Raw genomic sequence first — 25,434 nt, forward strand, 5'->3', positions numbered from 1 at the left:
GAAAACTATTCTGAATCTGACCTTTTGCAAGAAGCTGGAGGTTCCCCAAATTTTTTTAAGATCAGGAAAAAAAGATTCCTATTGTGGGGATGTTGGAAGTGATATAGTGACCTGGTTATCCAGTACTATCACAATCTCCTATCCCAGAGTGTTCCTTGGAACAGTGCTGTGTGCATTTACTGCACTGTGGAAGGGCAGCTACTCAACTACAAGAACTTCTTTACAGTTGTGTTACATTTAGCTTTCTTCTAGAAACACCTGTTCTTCAAAACCAACCATGTCCTGGTTAAAGAAATCCTAGAAATAAGTCTTGGTACTTCCAGGATGAAGAACAGACCATGGCCAGCTGCATTCACACCCATTCTCAGATGTGTGGTGCTCCAAGATGCCAGGAAGACATTCCCTCTGCCAGACTCCCAGAAAGCACTCTTCATCTCATTTTGTCTCCTGGCATGCCCTGGGTTCCCTCTCAGGGTTTGGACTGATGAACAGAAATTTCCCAGAGTTTTTGAAGTGATGTCAAAAGAATTTGAAGCCACTTCTGAAAATCAGAACCATTTGGCCATGCATGTGCATGCAGCACGTTGCATGATTTAAGAAAGTATTGACACAGCCTTAATTATTGTCTCACTACTTATTTGTCTTTAATACACACATGTCAGTTTTCAGAAAATGTCAAGTGTTTCTGGAAAAACATAGTCTGAGACCTATTAAAGACACATCTGTGAGTCTCATGGTAGAAGCCAAAAAAAAAAAAAAAGGGCAATGGAGAAAATCTGCAGACATCAAGATGATAGAGAGGGTCCTACAAGTCACAAAATGAAAGGCAGCTATAGATGCCCAAAGTGTTTTTGTGGTCTGGAAGGCAGCCAAAGAGGCATTGATTTATTAAAGAGCAGCCTCATGGCTTCCTTTTCTCTATGTGATGGTGCCATTAGAGCTCCTCAAACAGTCTCTGATTTCCTTGAGAATGAGGAGTAGAAGATTCTGAAGAGAGTTGTTGTTTCCAGGCTGGTGCCACTGCCAGACCATCACTTTGTGTACCTGGCTGGGGAATTCTGTGTGTAAAGTGTGAGTTCCCTGATTGTTAAACACAGCCAATACTTGTGCAAGAAGTACCCCAGCAGTTGTGTAGGTTTTACACTCTGCAGATGTTATGTGGTATAAAAACCCCCAGCTTTAATTAGACAGTAATCATGAGACACCAATTGTCTCAAAAATGCCAAACTCGGCTGTTTTGTTAATGGACTTAACTCAGGGCTGTCCTTGTGCACTGCTAATACAGGTGAGATTAGCACCTGTAGCATCAGCTTTTGGTCTGTTTTTGTAGATATCTCAATCCTCTTACTTAACTCCTTTTCCCTCTTTTCTCTCTGAATAGCCAGGATTAGTTTTAGAGTTTTCCATTCCAAGCACACGCCTTGCCCCTCCAGTGCCTCCCTAAAACCCTGCCCCTGTGTCTCCTCGTTTGTCACTTGTCCTGCCTGTTTGTCACTTGTCCATGGGCAATACCTCCACTAGGACACTGCTGCAGAGGCCTTTCTGATACTGAGAGCAAAACTGGAGATGCTGGCCAGCCTGACTGGTTCTGGTGCTGTTCCCAGGAGTTCAGGTGGCAGAGGAGCAGATTTTTCACCTTTTTTATGGCAGGGCTGCTGTCAGAGGTGCTGCCATCAGCAGTGGTGCTCTGGGAGCAGGAGAAGAGTGCTCAGCACACACAGTGGATGTGCCTGTCCCTCACCAAATCAAACACTGATATAACCCAGCCTCAGTTATGAGGCTGCTCTCACCTTGTTAAAAAACAAGTGAGATGAGAAGACAGAGCATGAATTAGTTGTGTCAGATATATAGTCAGAAATAGCAGCTGATAGGTTTGCTGTGATAAGTTCTGTTTGATGGCTTTGCTGAAAGGTGGGCTGTTCCATGATTTACTGAACTATTAGAAGTGGTAAAACTGATCCATTTGTTATCATCCAGTGCATAAAGACTTCAGGATTTAAGGACCCTGCACTAAATAACAAAGCAATTTATATACTCATAAACTGAAAATTACAGGGAAGAAGTCCTGAAGTCATTGGTAATAGGAACATTTTATCATATTAGTGATGATTACCAAATGTTAACCCCTACTCCCATTTTTAAAACAAAATCTTACCTTACAATAATTGCAATTACTTAAAGAAGTCTCAGAGACAACTTTGTATTGATTTATTATGCAAGTGTGGCAAGTTTTATTTATTTATCTGAGTGCCATCCCTCTCCCAGCCCATCAGGTCCCTGCATCAGCTGGTGTGAGCTGATTGATGGTTCTGCCAGCAGCAGCATGGGGCTGATGTTACCTGAGGGATGGGATTAGCTGCCTCCACTACTGGGGAGCACATCTTTACCCAAAGCAAATTTGAGTGTAATATCTTGAAAAGAGATTTTTTTTTTTTTCCTGTGCTTCAATAACTAGATAATAGTTAGCAATAGTTGGTTTCAGATTAGTCTGTTCTAAGGAGAATATAATTATGTGTCCTACTGTGAAGATGGAAATACCCTCTGCCAGGTTTTAAAAATGCATTTTAAGATTGTGAGTCGTCTTTGTGTTCTCTTGAAGTAAAGATTTTATGGGCACTGGAAAGAAGATGTTGACTAAAGCTAAGCAAACATTTACCTGGAGGTAATTTTACTGATGACATTAGTTTCTTTTCTCTGCTCCAGAGTGTCCTGAGATACTTAATTTATTCAATTTTATTCAACCAATCTAAGTTCTCAAGGAGCAGGTGAATTGAGAGCCACTTGTTACCAGTATTCAATATTTGATATCCAGCTTGCTTTGTTTAAGTGTGAATGATTACATGCTGAAACTGATTTGTTTCTTTTTGTGAGCTGTATAAGCAGAGTATCTAAAATCAAGGGGAAGATTTGCACACCTACCTGGGCATTGTCCAGAAGAAAATTGGAGAGTTGTACTAACATTTCAGGAAATTTAGTTAAAACTCTTTTCTTGCAGCAGGTAAATTCTGATCCCGCTGTCCTTGTGTTAAACTTTTCTTTCACAGACCTTATTGAAGTAAAGTCAAATCCATCATCAACCCACAGTAACGCTGATCAGACTGGAGCTGGAGTGCAGCTGACATCCTAAAACCAGGAGAGATTGTGTGAGGTTTTCCTGTGGCTGCCAGGGCTCTCTTTGGCAGAACTGTTGGCTGAGTCTGTTCTCATCAAAGAGAGGGAAGCAGCAGCAATATAGCACCTACCACTGAAATTATGGGTATGGATTGATTGAGCTGCTACCAACTGAGCAATGATCACTAATAATTTGGCTTAATTATAATCACTTAGTTACTCTGAGTTTTGTCAGGATAGGATGTTGTCAGGAAAATTAATCCACAAACACCAGAGGTTTATGTCCAAAAAGGAGACAGAGGAGTCCTTTTACTTTATTCAAATAAAGGGAGAGGCCGTGGGGCATTCCCCTGGGGTCTTTCCAATTTTTGGAGGACACAGCCTCCTTTTTATCCTGATTTCCCAGCCACATTTCCCTCTCTCTTTCCTCATTGCCTGAGGTACTTGAGAGGTACAGACTTCCCAATATGCCTGATACCAAAGATTCCCCTCTAATGTATAACCCTCCCTTTTCATTTTTAATTATTAAGCAATTTAGGGGGTTTTCCCCATTGTTTCTTTCATCTTTCAATGTTGAATTTCATTTATCAGCAACCTAGAGCTTATTTGTAAAACCAAATATCTTTTTCCATTCATCAATCAGTGGAATCCTTCCCATTGTTTCTTTTATCTCTCGGTGCTGGTTTTATCTACCAGCAGACCCACAGCTTGGTTGTAAAGACAAATCCATCATTCCTCTCAGATGTTTGAGTGTTGGGAGAAATAAGCCATGGACATTGTTCCAGACACATCACAAATGAAGTGTTTGTACCAGACAAAGGGGCAGACCCCTCATGGTTTTCTTCCCATCACCTTGCTGTGCTAAGAAAAGGGAAAGCAAAGTTTCATGCTGCTGGTTCTGTGGGAAATGATCAGAATGATCAGCTCTGTGCACCCCGTGCATGTGCCATGGAATGTGGGATTGAGGGAGCTCCCATCTGCCTCCATCCTGCCTGTCCCCCTTGGACTGTGCACTGAGCACAATCGATCACAGCCAGCAATCCTCACTGGGGGTTTTCAGTTCTGCTCAGCTTTAATGACCAGATTGTTGGCTGCTTGCTCCTCAGGCTTTCCTGGGACAATATTCTGACCTTGTTGTAGAGCAAATGAGCACAGAAACTGATTTCTTGCATCAAAAATGACAGAAGGGCTAAAGCAATGGAAATTAACTGAAAATGGAAAAAAAAAAAAAAAACAACAAAACACAAAACCAAAAACTGTGTGGTGAAAACACAGAGTTTATAAACTAGCTGGGCTGTACATAAAGTTGTACTTCAGTTGCTCTTCTGCATTTATGCTGAAATCCAAAAAGCAAAAGCCAGAAAAAATGCAGCAAAACCCACCTCCTTAAAACTGCAGTGACACAAGGACAGATTCAGGACTTGTTTTGATTCCATAACTCGTAACAATTTGCAGTTTTTCGTTTCATATACAGCCATGATAGATGAGGCTGGTAAGGTGTGGAAATTAAGCACAAACACAAATATTTCTAGCCTTCTAAATGTTTCAAATTATTTTTTGTATTCTGTGTAAATTATGTGAGATTTTAGCATTGTTGCAGCTCATGTATCATGTGCATCATTTGTATCTTTTCTTGGGGAAGTTGAAGCAAAAGAAACCAGTTTATTACCAGTAATAGCAGTGTAATCATTACCATCACATTCCCTCCCTCCTTTATTAGATTTTTTGGTTTTTAAGAATTCTTAAATCCCTCTGGTTTAAATTCAGAAGAACAGAGATGTTAGTTAAAAACAGAGACTCATTCAAGTTTTGTCTGTGCAGTCCATTAGTCAAATCTATGATTTTGATACCCTTCTGTATGGTCATATAGCACCTAGAAAAACAGATTATACCATCTAGCACTGAGCTTGTTTTAATATTCCTGAAGTTCCTAGGAGTCTTACATCCCTTGCAAAAGGAGGAACTTAGTCTGCATTTTCTTATCTTCCAATGCAGTAAGCAGCAATAGCAGTGCTATTTCCAATCTTCTGTGTCATTAATAAATATGCCAAGATATGTCTATGAATTATGGTCCTTTAATAAGGTAATGGAACTCCTAGAATCTCGAGCTTGATTTTTTAGAAATGGGAACTTTTTAGGTGCCAAGAAGAATGTGCTGATCACACATATAACTAATCTTGATTAATTATGAGTACAAATTTTATTGTTTCCTTCTTACTATTACCAAGGCTTTTTATCTACCCTTAATATCTCACCAATCCCTCGTGATTCTGTAGGGAAAATAAATGATATTCTGATTGATTATAAAAGTTCAGGCTGTGGTACAAGCTCACACAGCAATGCTGGTTCTGAAGCTGACAGAACCTGTGAGCCCCTGTGGAAGAGCTCCATGTGAACATCTTTGGGAGCAGCAGTGGCACTGGGCCATCACAGCAGCACATAGCAAACACCCAGATTGCCAACAGAACTTCTGAGTGCCTGTTTTTCAAAAGAACACCATGGTTCTCATTGATTTCAATAGCCTTTGGCCTGAACCTGATGTCAGCTCTCTTGGACCAGCCTTTGTTAAAATGATTGTGGTCAGTACCTTCTATTTACTTTTTTTGCATTGTTTGCAAATCCAGAACATGTAAGAAGTGACCTTAGCAAGCAGGGTTCAGTTTGAACTTCAGCCATAGGTGCAAAAGCCACAGTAATATACCTGTTTTCAGTCATTTTTTTTGTCCACGTTTTTCTACCTGCACAGGAACTATAGATGATCTAACAAAGTATTGAATAATATCTGTGTGAAAAATAAAAGACTTCAAATGAATGGTATTGTACAGCAGCATTACAATTTGTTCCTCTTGTTTGGAGGAATAAAATGTGAAGAATTGGCTGAGTAACCGATTTAATAATGAAGAGAATTTAGAATATAGAGAGAGTAGTTGAAAGCCTTGGGACATCATTCCCTGAAGTTTCTTATGCTGCCTATGCTATGCTCCTAAACAGGGAAATTTTGATACAGAAGTGATTTATAGGCAATACCTGTGCACAGTCTTTTATCACATTAATAAAATCTTTAACTAGTCTTTGAAAATTCTAAAACCTCCTGTGTTCAGTTGAGGTGCACAGATAGAAAGAACTGCTGGCTGGCAGATGTTCAGATAGATTATCAGGAAATGTATTTTCAGCCTAACCAGTATAATGTAATTCATTCTTACATGATATTTCAGGTTTATTACAGTGTAACTGACTGCAGAACACAGTGCACTATGCAGGAGACTAAAGGAGGTGAAGGTGTACAGCTTAAAGGTGACTGGGTTAGGCCTGGGAGAGAGCTGAGTATTGGTGGCTAAACTGATACATTGTTTAAACAACTCAAAACTGGAAACAAAAGGTTTTTGTTTTCCTCTTGTAGTCTGCCCAGGTGAAGGAAATGGCTTTATTTATCTATAAACTGCACTAAACTTGTATAAATGTTATTGTCATTGCACATTATATTAAAAATTATCACTTTAGGAATTGCTGTGTTAAATCTTTGCCTTTTGCCTCCACTAAAAGAGACAACAACATTTTAGCTGGCTGTAGTATTTTACAGAGGAAGCATAAATAGCTCTGTGTGTGTATATGTATCTGTTTATCTGTATAAACCTCTCTACTGAAATCTTAGTGTGAAGTGCCACGTGAATTGATTGCTTCATTTTGCTGTTTAATCAGCTCTGAACTGTCAGTGCTGCAGCAGTTATTTTTACTTGGACTTCACCCTGGTGGCAGATTCCAGTTGGTTTAGTTCTGTGGATTTTAGTTTGTTCCCCCCAGTCTTGCTTTGCTGTTGTATCTCCTCTTTCTGGGCTCTTTCAGCAGGTGCCTCTCCATTTGCCACCTGCCCTGGTGCAGTGAGTGATCATGCAATTTAGTTAATGTATTTTAATTATTTAGGTGACATTTCACCTTGTATGGTCAGGCTGAATATGTAAATGGATTGGAGTCTTTAGGTAAAAAGAATGGGATTTTTTTTTAAAGAAGTGCGAAGTAGTGACCAAAGATAACAAATAAATAATCAAACATAAAAATAAGGCAAAATTTCTGTTTAATCTTGTACCCATGACCATTTTTATACCTCATCTCTTTAGCAGTTATTGATTTATGGTATGGATTTGATGCACTTGGTAGAGAGACTGTGTGTATAGCTCTCCACATCAGTACCCGAAATGTGCCATGCTCAGGGTGTGGCATGCACCAGTTCACAAGGCCAGGCATGATTTTCAAACCCAATAATGCAGCCTTAAAAGTAACTAAGACTTGTCTCATTTACATTTTAAAATTGTTTCTCACCTGAGGATGATGCTAATTAATTTGCTAAGTATATTGTGCATTTTAATGAGATGGGTTAAATGAGTTAAAAGTATTTTCTTGTAGCAAAGGATAAAAGTCCAAGTATCAATCAAAAAAACTCGAGTCTCTTGCACGCTCACTCATTTGCACAATGTACATTCAACTTAAAAATAAAAAAAGAGCAAAAGATGCAGTTCTCTTTATTAACCTATATTAAATATGCAAATCACAATCATAACTTTGATTTTGAAGTATCTAATATGGTAAGAAAAAAAAAAAACAACTAAAACCTACCAAAAATAAATCAAATTAGCTCAAACACTTTTGCAATGGTCTGATTTACAGTTTGTATTCCCCGTTTCTGGTGCTGGCAGCAGGCAGAGCAGCAGTAACACTGTGGAGACAGTAGATGGCTGTAGAAAAGTGTGTTGAGCACTCCTGTGTGAGCGTAATAAGATTGGGAAAGGCCTTGACCTGACTGGATGCAGCTTTTATCTGAAGTACATTTAAAGAGATAAAGGAGAAGCAGGGTGCAGTACATGTTCCTTTCTTTTCTGTAGGAGCTTTCCTTTGAGTTTAAAAATTTCTCAAATGCGGGATTTGTGAACTGGGTCCTTCAGCAGGGAGAGGTAATGGCTCGAGAGCCACCAGAGTCACTCTGAGGATTCCCCCCTCCCTCAAGACATCTTAGAAATCCTCCTATAAATTCCTACAGAGGGGGCGTCTGTAGATCCCATAATAATAATCAGGAAGTGGTATATTCCCATTTATTTATTTATTATTACTTTTTTTTTTTTTTCCCTCTCCCCCCCCCTCTCCTCTCCAGTGTAGTTGGCTGCCTTTAGTGCACGGACCTGCTCATTAAATAGATACACCAAGAACTGTTACCTAAGCAAGCTTGACAGTAAAGAAAGGACAGACTGAGTTAGGGAGAAAAAGGGAAGAAAAAAGACAGCCTGAAGCAAGTCACTTCACACGCAGAAAGAGCCACTGAACGAATGCTGTTCTCATAAACAAACTAAAAAAAATACCTTGTATAAGAAGAGAACTGTGAGGACTTGACAGAAAAAAGGCAAGATTTTCTACCCACTGTTTTCAGTTTTCCTTCCAGACATACTTGGTGAAGTAAGGAGACTTCTGTTTGCTGACAGAGCCCTTGATTTCTTTCAAGATGATGATGTATTTGTGGGTAGGTAGTGTCTCTCTCCATGTCAATCTTTTGTTAATAAATGGACTTTGGGAGGGTGGATTTTAGCCTGTAGTTGCAGCATGTTTTGTGCTATGGAAGGTGTGTGTGCTGCAGGGGAGCGTGGCTGGGGTGCAGTACCTGTGCTTGCATTTCCAGGCAGAGTTTAAACAAACCGGGTCATTTTCGTGAAGCTGGCATTTATTTTCATGATTTGCAGGATGTGGCAGGGTGCACTGCTTTCTTTTCAGTGCCTTAGAACATATTGCAATTGTGTAAGATTCACTGTGGGGTTCAGTTACAAAGCGAATGCTGCAGCACTTGTGGCTGCTCAGAATTTGCTTTCTTTGTAAGAAATGAAACAATCTTAATGTGATTAAAACTTTTAATGTGTGTTACTTAACCCAGTTGCTTTTATACTAATTGTCACAATCTCTCTTGGCTTTTGAAGTTTCTGGCAATTGACAACTGCAGATAAGGAAATAGATACTGTGTTCCTATTTCTGTGATTTTACATTCAGCATTGTTCTGATTCCTTACAGCAAAATCTGCACACCTTAATAATGTTGTGTTGTGGCATGTACGTTTTGAATTAGTAAAGCTATTAACCTGTGAATTCATCCAGGTTTTGATACAGAATGTTTTTTTTCTTAGCAAAACAAACCCACAAAGAAATCACTGAACAAATCTGAGTACTTAAAAGCTTTTCTGTGTTCCTCTTCAAAGCCTGTACATCTTCTGGGAAAATATTTTAAACTAATCTCATTTGACAATCTATTTATTTATTTAATTTAAATGTATGTAAAAATAGACAGGCGTGCAGCTAATCTGGGCCACCTCTGCAAAACAGGCTGCAGAGGAGCAACATTGAATTCTCAGAGATATTATCAGGAATCACTCCTTCTCTTTTTAAATCGCTCGTGGTTCATGCTGTAAATCTCCCTTTATGCTTTCTTCTCATTTCTGTTGACCCTCCACTATATCTGAGTAACTTTTGTCACCCGTGCAAAAGGCACTGCATGTAGACTTTTAAGTTTGTTTTTTCAGTACTTTGACCTGTGCTATCGTTTCGGGAGCTCACCAATCACCGAGCCTTGTGATTTTGTCTTTTTCTTTTTTTCTGGGTTCTCTAGTACAAGTCCCTTGAATTTTCAGCACTGTGTCTGTGCATTTACCAGCAACCCTGACTGCTGCTGGTTTTTAACCCTTACCACCATTCTGTATTGAAGCTGCTGGTGCAAGGATTGATTTAATTCTCCTTTTAGGTTTATAAATCAGATCCCTCAGTTGCAGCAGTGTGTCTTTCATTCAGTTTGTGCTGTGCTGTTAGAGTTGCCATCATCCGAAGGAGAAGCACAGTAAATATGTGAGGATAAGCCCTTCTTTCTAGTATGCACACTAAGGTGAAAGGATGTGCATTATTGTGTATTATTCTGTTTCTCTGTGGCACTGGCTCAAAAGGTTTAAAACCCGGGGATCTTCTCCCTCCCCAAGCCTAAGAGTCATTCTTAATTTGAAAATTTAGTGAAATACATTTTCTTGCAGGTAGCTATGCATATTTCTATCACTTTTAGTGCACTGTATTTTTTATTTTTGATGAACTTTTCTAGTTATGCTTTTTAGAGATGCATATAAATGCTTTAAGCAAAACAGCCATAGTAACAAGCAGTTTCTGATGGTACCAGTTCCTGGTTTTCAAAGATCCTAGTAATTAATATAGATGTTTTAGTAATTAATATTTCACATTTAAACGTGTGATCACTCCATTTTTATTTAGTCCTTTTTACTTCCATTATATGATGTATCTTTTGTTCTGGTTTTCCGATTTGCAGAATTCTTTAAAAAGTCCCTCTCTCTTTTGGCACTGCTACACCTGAGTATTGAGTGTTCTTCCTATTTGCAACTGAACTTTTCTAGGCTAATTTGTATAAAATCTCAAGATTAGTAGGAAGAAGCAGAGAATAAACTTTTTTTTTTTTTTTTTTTAGCAGAGCATTATTACTTTGTGAGTCTTTATGGAAATAGAGGATTTGTATTCACAGACTTTTTTTTCTGAAATGTTATTATTTTTAAACTCTATACATTAAGTGGCCATGCATGGGTACCTAAGATGTAGCATTATGTGAAATATGCAGTAGGTAAACAAGAGACTTTCAGTAGATGTAGGTGCAAGGTATAAACTCACAGCAGCTCTTGAAATGCTTTCTCCTGACATCACATCAATTTTTTATGTAATTATAAAAAGCTTCTCAGCAATATTATGAAAATTTAAAGTAGCCAACTCGTGTGAAAATGTAATCTTCCCTTTTTAAAGGCCTTAAAATTAACTTATTACATTGACTGAGATTTTTTCAGACTATTCACTCATTTATATGGCAGTGCTTACTTGTTGTTTTGTTTCGTGTGCAACATAGAAACCTTTTGGATATTTATAAAGTAAAAGAAAATTTTGATTTCTTCCCATTTTCTAATGTTTTACTTAGACATTATCCTGGAACTATTTGATGTCTTTTTTTTTTTTTTTTTAATTCTACTGATGACAGTGGTATCAAGTTCCTTTTATTGCAAGCTGAGCACGTTTAGCTAACTTAAAACATTGTGCAGGAATGCAGAGCACAGACACTAATTCAGTCTGTTGAACAGAACAGTGTTGATTAGGTGCTGTATTTTAAATACTTAGTTCAACATTTCAAAAAGTAGAGAAAGTTTTTAGTACTGTTAACCCTGTCAAAGGAAATCCATATTTGTTGACAGCCTAAGCAATTAAGTGATGTTTGTATTAATATTTTCCTCCTTCCCTGGACAAAGATCTTTTTTTGGTCTGGTACTTTATGTGTAGGAATCAGAGTTCATCAATGTCAGAGTTCACACTGACCAAGAAACTTTGAAGGCTTTCAGGTGTTACTGATTTTGGAACTAGTGAAATCAAAAGGGAAATTATTCTCTCTGAGGGGTACAGACCCCCTTACATCTGCTGCTGCTGCTGCAGTTTAATACCCCTTTCTCCCCAAAATAAGATTGTTGCAGTGACTCAAGGCATTCTGGATCACTGCAGATGCTCATTCCCATTTCCTGTGGAACTCACTTCCCCAAAGATGATGGGGTTTGCTCAGAATGTAACAAATATTTGTGTTGGGGTTCTTCCAGGTAGACGATTCTGAAGTTGCTGACTCGTGCTTAGTGTGTAACTTTTGGTGGCTGAAAGCTGAGGCTGCTCCCAATCTTTCAGAGCCCCCTTTTTCTGTACACTATTCCTCCTCCTCTTTTTCATACTTTGAAAAATAAGCCTAGTTTGTCCACGTGACAGCACAAGCAGCTGCTTGATTCCCAAGCAAACAGTTCCATGGTTGGCTGTTTTCCATCTGGTTGTTCAATTCCCACCGACCTCATGTTCAATTTTCATATTCTGAGTTAGAAGTTAAGCATTTAAAGTTACTACATGTCATGAAAAAAATCAAATGCAATTAAATGTTGTCGTAGGAACAAAACTGGAACAAAAGCATTGGTAAATATAATTTTAAAGTAAAAATGATTAGTTTTCCACATTTTGTTGTATGCTACAATGATGGACTGAAATTACCTTAATGTACCATAATACAGTTTATAAATTTTATAAACATCTAATTAACGTCTGCTTAGTCAGAGTAGGGCTTCATTCCTGTCAGTCTGCTGTTCTTTTTAATAATAGGGAATGAGTTGTCAGAAATTTTGTGTATATTTAGCAGAGATTTCTTCAGTAGCAGCTTCAGAATGATACTTGATCAAACAAGGCAGAAAGAATGTCAGCAAATAAAATTTGGTATTTTTCCCAAAACTAGACTAAGCAGATACAGAGAAATAGATTGATAAAAAAATGTGTATGCAATAGCAACAAGATAATTTCTTCTGGCAATAGGACACTGTTTTGACAACTCTATAGAATAAAGCTTTTGGGTCCAATACAGAGAATTGTACTTGTCTGAATTAGCAAAATGTTCCTTAAATGAACATCTGGGAAGAAGTCTGGAAGAAAAAGAAGTAACAGACTCTAGCACAAGTTTAATCTGGTTATTTAGAAGTTTAAACTCCTTTATGGTTGCATTTCTGGTGCCTTTCTGTTTAGAGGCATCCTAATACACATATATGAGTCTGTGTCAGCTCCCATATTCAAAAACAGATGGTATTTTATTCAGCTGACCAAAGTCTGCCTGTTTTTATGCACCAAATGTGTGCAGGCACAGAGTGTGCCTTTCTCCTGGCTCAGAGAAGGGTGTCATTTCCAGCCTAACTCGTGCTCCTTGTGCTGCAGGACACCTTTGAAAAGACTTTTTTTCTAAAGGACATGAGAACCCTAAGCAGATGTGGAGATGCCTAAAACGATAAAGGAACATAACCTTAGAATTTTTTAAATTGCAGTAAGGAACAAACACAGTGCTTATATTTTCTGGCTAACTTTACCTACTGTGTATTTTGTAGCATTGAAATTGCGTGCATTAAGCAGAGGATTGTTCTCTTCAATGAGGATTTCCAAAAATGCCCTGGACTAAGACAAAATGCACTGCTGACTGTGCTTAAAGAGCACAGTGAGATCCAGCATCAGCTAAGCTGAAAGAATAAATGACTGTGCTGAAAACATTGTCAGAAGAACACTTCAGCAGTATAGATTTTATTGCATAGAATTATTGAGTAATCAAAGTATTTAGATCCTTTTAGTTAAGAAAAATCAAACATATTAGCAGAAAAGCTGCAGATATCTTCAGAGTCAGTGATCCTCATTCTGCTTTCCACTGAGACTTTGAATAAAACATGTAGCTTCATCCTCTGCATCTGACTGCCTGACCACTGATGTTGAATAAATATGTACCTTTTATTATTAACACAGAAAAATACAAAATGATTTCATAATAGAGCATGCTGATGTGAATAGTAAGGATCTTCAAGGGTGTCTGGCTCAATAAACTTGAATAATGAAGTATTGCAATTTATAAATCTACAGTCTTGATGGTTAAAATAAAAGGACTGACAGAGGTGTTGAATGAAAATAGGATTACAATTAGTTATGGTAGAATCTAAGACAATTCTCAGTAGGCTGTCTTTATGTATCTGTTGGAACACACACATAAGTTGGCTTAAAATCATATATATAATACTTCATGTTGTGATGACAAAGCTAAAAACCACACTAGCATGCAAAGCATGAAGATATTCAGCAAAATCACTTTTTTTAGTATGAAAAGAGAAATGAAACAGAAGAGAAAAGCAATTCCTATTTAGAATATTTGACAGTAATTTTTTGGTAATCGAGTATATTCAATTCTTGAAGGGTTTTCTTACTCTGCTATGGTATTTTGTAGAACACCATTATTGTAGAACACTGTTATTGATGTGGGGTAAGAATGGCAATAGAACAAATCAGGATGATGCTCTGTTATGTCCAGCACTGCAGATAGGCAAGTTAGCCAGTTTTGGTTTGTAAAAGCAATGTACATTCCTTTAGAGACAAACACACATAAGTGTTTGATGAAACTGAATTGAAAGAGGATCAAACTGAGCTTAAGCATCAAGAATATATGTATTATCAGTACTAATTCTTACAGCAGAATCTGTGCATTTTGTGTAAGGCAGCATGACTGACTCGCTCTGCTCTCTTTTGAAGTTGCATTATATGTTCTGTATAGTTTAATTGCCAAATCTGCTCTCCCCCTTCCTTTAGCAGGGAGTTGCACTTGTCCAATTAACCTTATCTTCATCGTGTCCCCCTTAACAGCATTGGTTTCCATCAGAGCCTTGAATGAACTGCGTGGGTGTCTCTATCAGTGCGGGGATGTGTGAGGAGAGAATTGAACAAAGGCTGCATGAAATGTGGCTGGGTGAGCAGGTTAGAGCCCTCCCACTGTCCCATGATTATTATCCCTTAGTGGAAATCCTTCCTCAGCACCACTTCTGGGGCTGGTGGGTTTCAGCTGCTGCAGCTGCAGAACCTTAGCTGCTCTGGAGGCAGAGGAATGAACAAGTCCTGAAGATTTTTGTGGGTAGTTGAGAAAGCTTGTTTGTGTCTTGAGATTAATATCTTGATGTGTTCCCTTTGGATGTTTATTGCAGTGAAGTGTGCCTGCTCGAGAAGTTGTCATAGTCCCCCAGCCAAGATTTACTTATCTTTTTGCTGTAATGTGCAAGGACCACTAGGCTGGATTTACCTTTTATGACTAGTTAGACTGTCTCACAGTTTAATCAACAGAGGGAGATGTTTACTAATCAAAGTCTGGGTATTTGTTCACATCTTTTGATGTCTTTCCATATGACTTCCTTTTCCCCTTCTGCTCCTGGACTGATATTCCTTCCCTGCCAAAGAGATGAATCTGTTTGGATCCTTGTCATAGCCTGCTATGGAAATGCACCTGTTCTTACTGCAGCAGAAAGCTCAAGTCCAACCTTTCCTTTCTGCAGAAATGACTGCTTTCACATAGGTTTCTAACACACTACATATATTTTTCCCCATCAGGATGGCAGCTGCGTCACAGGTTGCACCCAGCTAGCAGCCAAATCCCCTCTCACTCTCTGCCTCAGTGGGACAGGGAAAGAGGAGGAAAGGGAAAAACTGGAGTGAGAAAGCTCATGAAACAGCAGGAAAACATAGAGATCACTTCCTGATCACTGTCACAGATACAGCAGACTTGCCTTGGAAGAAATGACATAATTTATTGCTAATTATCATTTCTGCCAATTCAGTTTGTCGATTTAATTTCTGGTTCAGGTAGTGGAAAACAAAACCAAGTCCCCTTTTTGTTATTACCAAAAGTTAAACTCCCCCTCTTCAGTGAGGCAGTGAGTGACATGGAGGGATTGCAGTCAGGACACAGGAGTTTCTCTCTGCAGCTCCTTCTTATTCTTGCTGTGCTCCCTGGGTGTTCCTCCGTGGGCACAACACAGATTTAAGTCAGCCAAAAACACCAGACTAAATCTGATTATTGGCATTTCAAGTTTTCTTTACAGATTGTTGTGTTTGTAGAGTTATGTACATTTCATCTTTTGTGATATATATATATATATAATATACAGGGACTCCTATTATAGGGAAAAGTTGATATATGTTTGAATTTTAGTTTTCAGTGAGCTTCTCCTAAAATATAATTACAGGAATTCGAGGAAGGATAAAATGTGACAAGATATTTGTGAATTGTGAGATTTAACAGAGACTGAAGTAGATCTTATTATTGATGTGCTTCCTGCTTCATTAAATTCCCCTTAAGGTTTGCAGCATGGATATGGATCATTTGCAATAATAATTATGCAGTGATCGATTGATTGTGTCTCACATTGTACTTGTCACCTTGAAATGCAAAAACCATTTATTTTCAAGTGTGTGAACATTCCTCTCTAACATCAGACACCAGCATGCACCCGTTGGTGTTAGAGAGGGATGAGTTTTATAAAGCTGGGAACTTCATATTAACCTTTACCTAAAATGAAGTGCCACTTGTCATTTTACAAAAATGAAAATTGCCCAACCAGCAGTGGTTTTAGATTAGAAAGCACAGTCAAGGTTCAAAGGGATTGTTCAAACTGGAATGTCTGTATTTCAGTTGGCTCCTGCCTGTGTGTTACAAACGTGGGGTTTTCAATAGGTCTGTGGTGGGATGGGATGCAATGAGCACACGTGATAAAACTGAGGTCTGCTTTGGGAACTGCTGTGTGTCCTTTGGAGAGTCTATCTGCCTCATTGAGACTTTGATTCACAGCAGTATTCACTGGAAAATCAGCAAAAAAAAATGCTTCAACTGTAGTCATTCAATGAGTAAAATGCTGTATATTTCATGTTTTGAGTGGTGTAATCATCATGACAATGTCATCTTCCTTTTATTAAGAATATTTGTTGCAATGAATGAAACTCTGTCCTTTGGGCTTTCAGAATTTTGTCTCTATTGAAGTTCCAGTGAAGCAGCTGGTTGGTGGCTGCAGTTAAAGTGAAGTTAATCTGTGCTTTCTCAACTAATATTAAAGCAACAGCTGAGGGAAATGTTTCTACATATCCCACTTGGAGCTTTTGCAGAGCATCCATTGTTATGGAATAGGAAGTGAAGACCAAAACTATGTTTGGTGAGATGAGATTTGATTAAAGAGTGACTTTTTCAAAGCCAAAAGCTGGCTTTAGATTGCATCAAACCAAATATTTATTATTACTTTAATTTGAGATTTAAACTTTTATTCAGAGGCCTAGTTTACCTGAGCTTTGGTTTGTTTTAATCAGGATTTTAAAAACAAATGTATGGGTTTTTTTAATTGAAAAAATGCAAATTTTAAGATTGTCAACATTCATTAGGGTGAAATGTTGTGCAGATGATTTTATTCCCTCTAAGAGTGAACACAGGTAAGCATATAAATTGGAATGTGGAAATGTTAAATATATTGATTCTCATACAACTAATTTGAAGAGTAACTGCAGTGCTAATGGTAAGGTGGCAATGTTGATTGTACTGCTGATTTAAAAATTAGCAGCTCTAGTTTTTACCATGGTATGGATACTGAATAGAGCTTAAAATACTGCTTTAAAAGTGTGACATAAGAAAAAATAATTCAATTTTTTTAAAAGCAGTTACAATTTTTTACTCAACACATGTGTAAGGTAACTGAAACACCTAACCTGAAGAAAGATTTCAGCTGTACTGTTTTCAGCAATTCTCCTCTTTTAGCTTGTGAGTTTTTCAGAAAATATCCCAAGTCAATGCTATGCATTTGCAGAAGAATCTGAGATAAATTACACCACCTGGGAACATACCCAATATATCCCATTCTTCCCCATTAAGTAGTAATTGGAATATAGTATCACTTTTTTCTTTCAGGTATTCAATTCTCAGCCATGAGAAACTCCTAATTATAAATGCAAAGCCCAGCTGGAATTTTTTACTTACTTCCCATTTTCTTTATCCAGTGGAAGTGTTGAGAAAACTGAGGGAACTTTGTTTTGTGAGGAACACTCACAATGGCCACGACTGTTTGTCCAGTTGTACCTTCACACTCCAGTCTTGTCTGGAAATGCAGCATCCCAGCAACAGCAGCAACAGCAGAGGAAGAAGGAGAAAACAATAAATGTCCCTGAAAGGGAAGGAAAATGAAGGGGAGAGAGGTAAAGGGGCTGAAATGAAAGGAGAATATTTAAGATCAGAACAGCTACTGTCCTTTTCAGTTAAATGTGAAGAAATTATGTCCTCTTGACATCGCTAAGGTTCAGCTTTTAAAGCAACCCACAGAGTGAACTTATTTTTGGTCTTCATGTGTTTCAAGCCCTATTTGCTGTCACAGAATCTGGAGTAACTCTGTAATGCTGTTAATAATAATAATAATGTCTTTACTGTGCTATGCTTTGGTTGTAGATACAGATGACACCACCCTCTCAGATAAGGAAAATTAGTTCCAACAGAGACCATTCTTAAAAACTTTATTTTTTGGGGGTGTCATTTTGGCTGAAAGGCAATTAAAATTTGCTTTAGAAAAGGGTCTGTTTTACCCTCCTGGTGGGACTTGGCTGCAATTCTTTGAATTGGATAGTTAAGAGTCAGAGTGTTTTAGTTACTTTTTTTTCCCCCTGCATGTCTGGCAACATGTTTGATGACTCCATGGGCAGCAACAGGATAATAATAATGATAGGATGCAAATTTTGATTTCTATATTGGATAATTCTTCATGAGAAGTGGGACAAGTAGAAGAGGTTACTCTCAAGCAAGGGAAGAAAGCTGATGTAACATGAAGACAGAATTACACATGCTATAGGAAAAAGGCCCAGGAGACAAATGAGGAATGTGGAATTAAGTCGTGTAAAGACTAGGAAGGTAATTTAATAATACATACAGGCCTAGCTGAGGTGGCATAAAACATCTCATTCTACAGCTCACGTGTGAGGAATCCTGTGGTGTGATGCAGTGACATGTTACTAGCACTTGTAAAAGTTCCTCATGCTCTTCTGTTTCTTACTATTCATTATTAATGTGTGTGTTAAACATTTACTCTCTTATTTCAGAAGGTTATCATATGCTATTAACGTAAAACTACACAGTAAAAGCAAAGATAACAATCCTGTTTTAAGTTAATATATGGATGTTCACAGCCAGTGAACAAATTCTTAATTTAAATTGGTTTATAAAAAGCAATTATAAACAGACAAGTCAAATTTATCTCTTTGCTATAAAAACCACACACAAGTGAGCCACATGTTCAATTGGAATCTTTCCTGCTAAAAAGCAAGCCTGTTCATGTCTTATTCTGTTGAACATGGAGAAATTAATATTTACTCATGTTTTGCAGCAGTGTTTTACACAATGAAGATTTTTTTCTGTGGTACTACTGAAGTACTGTGGTTCAGTCATCTTTTAAATGAAGTGACTCCAATGTACTTTAGAGGTATGTCTTATCAGGGAACAAATTAATAATGTTATCACAGTCAAATAGGCGAAATATGACCAAGCAATCTTGTATCTATTTTTGTTAGATGAGCATTATTTAACTGGCTAAGTATTTTAGTGCAGCATCCCTTATGGAAAACTCAGCACACACAGCTTCACATGTGCTGGTGTTATTTTAACCAGTCCTTTCAGTCCTGTTACACTGACTTTGTTCAATTCAAACCCACCATTTTCCACAGCAAGGCAAGTCTGTGGGATGAGTTGTTTTGGACATGATTTGCTGTATGGGAATCTTGTTTTCTTACAGATTTTATATATGTCAATAGTTCTGTTCATTTGGAACTATTTCATGTAAATGCCACCATGCTATTACTTCTCAGATGAGCTGCACTTCAACAGAATAGTCTCAAACAGTAAAAATTATTGGGATTTCATTAGGGAAACTAGAAATTACAGCTGTTTTGCTTGTCACTGAATTATGACTGTATATTGGGAAAAAAATTGCTGAGCTGAATAGCCAAGAATAGCTAAGGACTTGCAGAATAGGCCTGAGAATGATTTGTCAGTGTCACCTGATCACATCACAGTATCACTTATCTACTTGTTTTCACCCCTGATGATTTATTGTGAATTGCTGATTTTTGGAACCCCGTGTGTGTTCAGCAAAACATACTTGCATGACGTGAGAGGTGATTCCTGGATACCCTATTTGGAAATCACACTGGAGAAGTTTATCATTGATTTCTTTAAATCTCCCTCGTCTCTATTCAGGAAGAATTTCAGATAAAAAGCTTCAATCTGTGTACTGGGTCTGGCTGTGGTGGAGTTATTGTCCTCTCAGAAGCCGTGTGGTGCTGTGCTGGGGTGTGAGGCAGGAAAACCTTTTCCACTAAGGGAAATCCTGACCCTTGCTCCACACTTTCACTCCTCCTTAGGCAGCAAATCAATTCTTCCACCCTTCTTTGTAGTAATTTTCATCTCAGATTTTGAGATTCTGCGGGGTGATTACTCCCATTCAGTTTCTCCGAGTCGTCCCCAGTGCTTTGAGTCCAACGTGATGATTCCATTATTTTGGTATTCATATCCAGTTTTTTGTCAGGATGCCAAACTACTCTCTGAGATACTCAGGTCACAAATGGGAAAAAAATATTTTTGAATTGGGTATATCCTTGATGACTCTAAATTAAATGTAATGCAATGTAATTTAAGGTTAGAATTAAAGCATGTAAACTTGGAGAGGGTTTTTTATGTTTTAAAGAACTCTTGCAAGCAACAGAAACTACTCTCCAAAATTCAAAATGCAAAGTGCCAAAAATGGATGGTACTCACCCGTGTGAATTAGGAGGTGCTTTGTAATAATATATTGTTTCTCCCTTGTGGATTGCAACCTGGTTAAGAATAATGATTTTTGTGTTCAGTAATACACCTAGATCCACTTGTAATTCTTAAGTTACATGTAGTACTCCAGAAAAATAAATATTTTATTACCAAGTGTCAGACTTATGGGCTAATTAACATTTCAGGAATGAAAGAAGTAGCGCCATTAACTCTACTCATAGAACTATGCAGGGTGTTGTTCCTCACTACTTCTGTGGAATTTCTGCAATGGAAGTGAATAGACAGAATTATTAACAGTTACATGTTGGTGTTGAATGAGAGGAGTCCCATTTATGATGAGATGGCAGAACACAGAGAAACTTCCATAAAGCCAGTTCAGGGACCCACGTGGTCCAGGGAGTCAGTAGTGAATGTGTGGGAAGTCTCTGAATGCCAAGAGCGTTTTTCAGTCCAATTAGCAAAATAATATCTGATCTCTTTTGGTGACAAGGAGGAACCCTGGCAGTGTATGAGACTGAGATGTCTGAGTGTCAGCTTATGTTAAATGCTTTATCTTTTAAGGAAAGGGCTTGCAACTAAAGCACCTGGGGTCTAACTCCAAAAGGGCAGTACTCCCAAGTTTAAATATTTAATGCTTGTTTTTCAGCTTTCGTCTGTTTGCTTCTTTGTTTGCTTGCAGCTGACTAGTGTTGCAGGAATTGTCTAGGAAGGATTGAGGGGAAGACACATGGAAGGAAAATGACACAAAATTCAGAGATTGAATTAGGCTCTCTCATAGCAAGTTGGCTTTCCAACTCCATAATAAAGTTCAAGGAAGCAATATTTTTGTCCTGCTGTCTCCAATGAGACAGGTGTAGAAGCCTTGTGGCAATATAAAGCACAATACTAAACTGTTCAGTGATTGATTTGGACAGTTCCGTATCCAACATGGTTGTTAGGGCAAAATTAGCTACAGCAGTGAAATACCCAAAGTAAAAGACTGCAGACTGTCGAGCTCTTCCCAGTGAACCCAGATGTGTGATTGAGCCTGGAAAGGTTTAAAATGAGGGGAATTCTATCCTTTCATTTGGAGATTTCTGTCACATTTAGAATGCTGTGCAAATCTGTCAATGGCATTTACTTTCTGTCTTCCCAGCTGGGGTATATTGCACATTGAACACAGAGATTTTCAGAGAGAAAGTTACAGCATTCTTCTGTGGAGTTTTTGCATGAGGATGGATAGTTCTGTCCAGAGAGCCACTGTGAGCAGTTTTTAATAGCAATTTTTGCAGTTTAATAATTGTACAATCAGACCACAGACCTGTCAGTATGTAAAAGGTTATTATAAAAGGTAGAAAGCTGGCATTCTGTATAATAACAGGTATCAATGCATATTTTTTTTCTCTTTTTTTTATTCAGAGCATTGTGGCTTCAGCTTTTACCACAAAGTATCACTGGGATTATTTAAGGCAAGCAAAAAAAAAAAAAAAAAGAAGAGCAGATAGCTCTTCTCAGTTTGTTACAGGATAATTTGTTTTCCATTGACAAAAACATATAGAAAGCTTTATTTCCATTGATGTAAGCAATCATTAATAATGGGGACAAGTATTGGATTATTCTGGATACATCAGTTCTTCCAGGTGTACCTTACAACAGGCATATTTCAGAAAGAACTGGGTTTCAAATAGTATCTACAAGCCCAGAAATCCACTAGCTTTAAATATCTCAGACTGCAGGGAAAACAATGATCAGGCCAAAAAAGGAACACAAAATGCAACTTTATCTGAGCATTAAGGCTTTGTATTTGATTATAACAAAAAGTACCTGAAATGCTTATCACTGGTCATTCTAAAGGGTTAAAGTATTTGCAGCCTAAACCTGCATTATGCAAAGTACTTTATTAATTTACATGTTTTTCTATGTGATAGCAGGTCAGTGAGGCATATTTCTCTGATCTACTGTGCATAATAAGTGTATGAAATATCTATTCCACAGTGTCTTTGGACTTCACAGTAACAGTCCCATTTTGAAATACTCTGGCTAATCTAAAACTATACAGCTGAACAGAAAAACAAAACCAGTCCCAAATATGAATAAATGATTTGCTACTTAATATGTCAGTGTTTTTTGTCAGGTTGATAACATTAGGCTCAGCTGCATTCAATTCTAAACCCTGCAATATTTGAAGCCTGATATTGTGCCTCACTAAATTTAATACATGGACCTCAGTAATAGAGGAAATCACTTTAGCACTTGGCAGTTTGTAATGCTGTATAAAATTGACTGCCCTGCAAACACAATAGCAATAATAAAAATTGTGGTCAGTAGGGGGGTGTAATGCATTTTCCAGCCTCAGCAAAGGTCCAGAGGAGATTTATTGAGATTTTGCTGTTTGGGTGAGGATCAATAGAGCTTCGTTAATAATTTGTTCGAAGGGCACCCTTCAGGGATATGACATTTTACTTTAAAACTTTGATAATTTTGAAAGCATGCCTGGTCATAACAATGTCAAGTCCCTGTGTTTCGTGGGCATGGATTTTTGCATTCAGCTAGTGGGAGCATTTACTATCCCAGCAATTACATTTGAAATCATTCAATATATCAAGCAGGCCAGTATTGATAACAAGATTCCACATTTTCTAACGCAATTCTTAAGAAAGAATCCCAAACACATTCTCAAGTCTTCCATTTTGTCTGTTGTTTTCTTCTGTAAGCAGAGAACATTTAAATGTCAGTCTGTGATCTCTTGGTGGTACATAATTTTTGTGAATGATCTGGAACTACACTCTTATTTTCATGACTGTAGAATTAGGTTTCATGAGAACTCACCCCTTTACCCTTCCTAGTGCTGGCAGGACTGCATAACAACTATTAGGTTGGCTTAGATATTTGTACTTCTTTTACATTTTCCTAAAAGAAACTTCACTTTCTGGGCTAAGCAAGCCTTCTTTTTCTGCCAGCAACTTTTGATGGACACTGCTGTTTGTAAGGAAACAAAAATTTGTCATCACTTGCAGTTGGAACACAGGGACAGGGTATAGCAGAAGGATTTATTTCCAATGAGCATGCACAAAGTAAGATTTATGACTTTTGCAGCTCTGATGACGTTCCTTACACAGTTGCTGAGCTACAGCAAATTAAAGGATCCAGGAATACTGAGAGGTGTGTTTTTGTAATGAGGGAAAAGAGACAGAAGCAATAAGAAGATAATTAAGGTAACAACTTGTGAAAAATTAAAGTGTTTCTGTCTTTCATTTTTGAATCTCTGAGCATAAACTTTGCAGTTGTTAATTTAATTGCTGATGTTCTCTGTATCCCTGAAGAATATTAAGGATTAATCATCTGGTTCATTCCAACAAGAGATAAGGCCTAAGTGAATTGAAATTTTACCAATTTAACCCTCTCTCCCTTCTAATATGACATGATTAACATTCTTCAATTAACAACACATAATTATTCTAAAGGCCTCATTGCACTTGCTCCATTTTTCAGTTTCAGGTTGCCCTTCGCAGGTATTTCAAAACTGAATAGAAGGCAGGCTGTATTTTTGTTCTGTATTATCTGTCACTTAAGTTCAGCCAAATTACAAGAATTGAGATTTTTAACTTTTACATCTTTTGCTCTTTTTCCCCTAATGATCTCTATATGCATGTCCTGAAAATCAGTTCTGATTAGCAAAACATTTTCTTGAAGCCCCCTCTTTAAGGACAGCCAAGTGTTTCTTTTCCAACATTTGCCAATCTGAATAAATTTCCTTAATTATTTGTGGCAGAATACTGATTTACAGAACTAGCCATTTCATTGAGCCCTAGAATGCAGAGCTTTTCATTTAAATATTACTACATAATGTATTGTTCCATTTTTTAAATAAAAGATAATGGCATTATTTACATTCCAATACTTTGGTTTTGAGCGACACTCAGTAAAAATGCAGCTCTTTTATGCAACCTGGTATTTACTGAAGTGCTTTCCAGCATCTCTCACTGGGTAAACAGTACAGTTTTCTTGTGTCTCGTGGATAATCAAGTAGCTGTTAGTGGGGAATCATTAATTTATGGTAAAATAAGACAAAACAAAACTAGATAGGAAGAAAATATATCTGTTTTCCTTCTGAAAGCAAGGAGGTAAGGGAATTTTACTGATTTGTAGAGTTATAGTTCGAGAATTGTAGATTTATAGCACTAGACATGAAAACATTGCTGGTTTTCTTTTAAAACTTTTAAAAGGAAAATGGTGTTGCTTCCCTACCTAGTGCTTAAAGCATTCCATATTTTTTTTTTTCCTCTTTAATGCTTGTGAACCTTTAAACACCAATTATTTTCAATTCAGATTTTAATGGAGCAGATGCACGATAGCCATGAATATTCCTGCTGTATTTGTCAGGGTTGTGTGCTGTGAAAACCTGGGATATTTCATGTTAAGGACATGATGAGTCCATTGTAAGACTGGACCTCTCCTGTTTTCAGTACATCCCCAGGTACCAGCCTGAAATGACAATGCTTTCTCCTACACATCAAACAAAACTGCAACAGGGGAGAAATTAATAACATTGATGTTCTTGCATGCATTTAAATTGCAGGACTTTATTGAAAACTATTAAAATCAACTATGATATGCAGGACTGCAGAAGGGGGGGAAGTCTAACTTGCTAGAAAATGCAATCAAGGATGACTGAAATATAGATATATGATCAGGGAGACAGTTGTGTGTGTGTACACATGTATATGTTTATATAGAAATACATTTACATGTACTAACTTAAAAGACATCCAGGTTTTTCTCTTTCAGAAACAAACAAAACATCAGCTTCTGTACTTTTGTAGAAAGGAGACTGATATCTTTAGGGAACTGAAACGTGCTATCTTTTCATGGGTCAGAAAAATTGCTTCCCAACAATTAAGCATAGTTGTTATTTTGTTGGTTCTATAAGTTCATGTTCACTTGATTGGAGAAAGGATGCCCACAGACAGCAGTGATTCTCTCCACTGCTGCATTTTTAAAAACGTGTCAGGGCTGAATTGTTTGAAATTTTGCTCAAGAGGAAAAATACTACCAGTGGAATAATCAGCAAGTGAAATGACTTCGACCCCAGGCACTACCTGTCTTTGCAAATTTCTGCCCTGGGTC

At 37.7% G+C, this 25,434-nt stretch overlaps 1 protein-coding gene across 5 annotated transcripts in view; it reads left to right on the forward strand.

Annotated features, from left to right (window-relative positions):
- RBFOX1 (RNA binding fox-1 homolog 1) overlaps positions 1–25,434 on the forward strand; it is a 1,011,377-nt gene that overhangs the window by 660,135 nt on the left and 325,808 nt on the right. The window contains exon 1 of one of the 5 annotated variants that reach the window (XM_053991721.1): positions 8,369–8,617. The exons of the other annotated variants lie outside the window; for them this stretch is intronic. Within the exon in view, the coding sequence (XP_053847696.1) occupies positions 8,600–8,617 (18 nt within the window). The 5' untranslated portion in view covers positions 8,369–8,599. Of the gene's footprint in view, positions 1–8,368; positions 8,618–25,434 lie in introns of those variants that run through there. 5 annotated transcript variants of the gene reach the window in all.

Source organism: Vidua macroura, chromosome 16, assembly GCF_024509145.1.
Source record: "Vidua macroura isolate BioBank_ID:100142 chromosome 16, ASM2450914v1, whole genome shotgun sequence".
Lineage (NCBI taxonomy): Eukaryota > Metazoa > Chordata > Aves > Passeriformes > Viduidae > Vidua > Vidua macroura.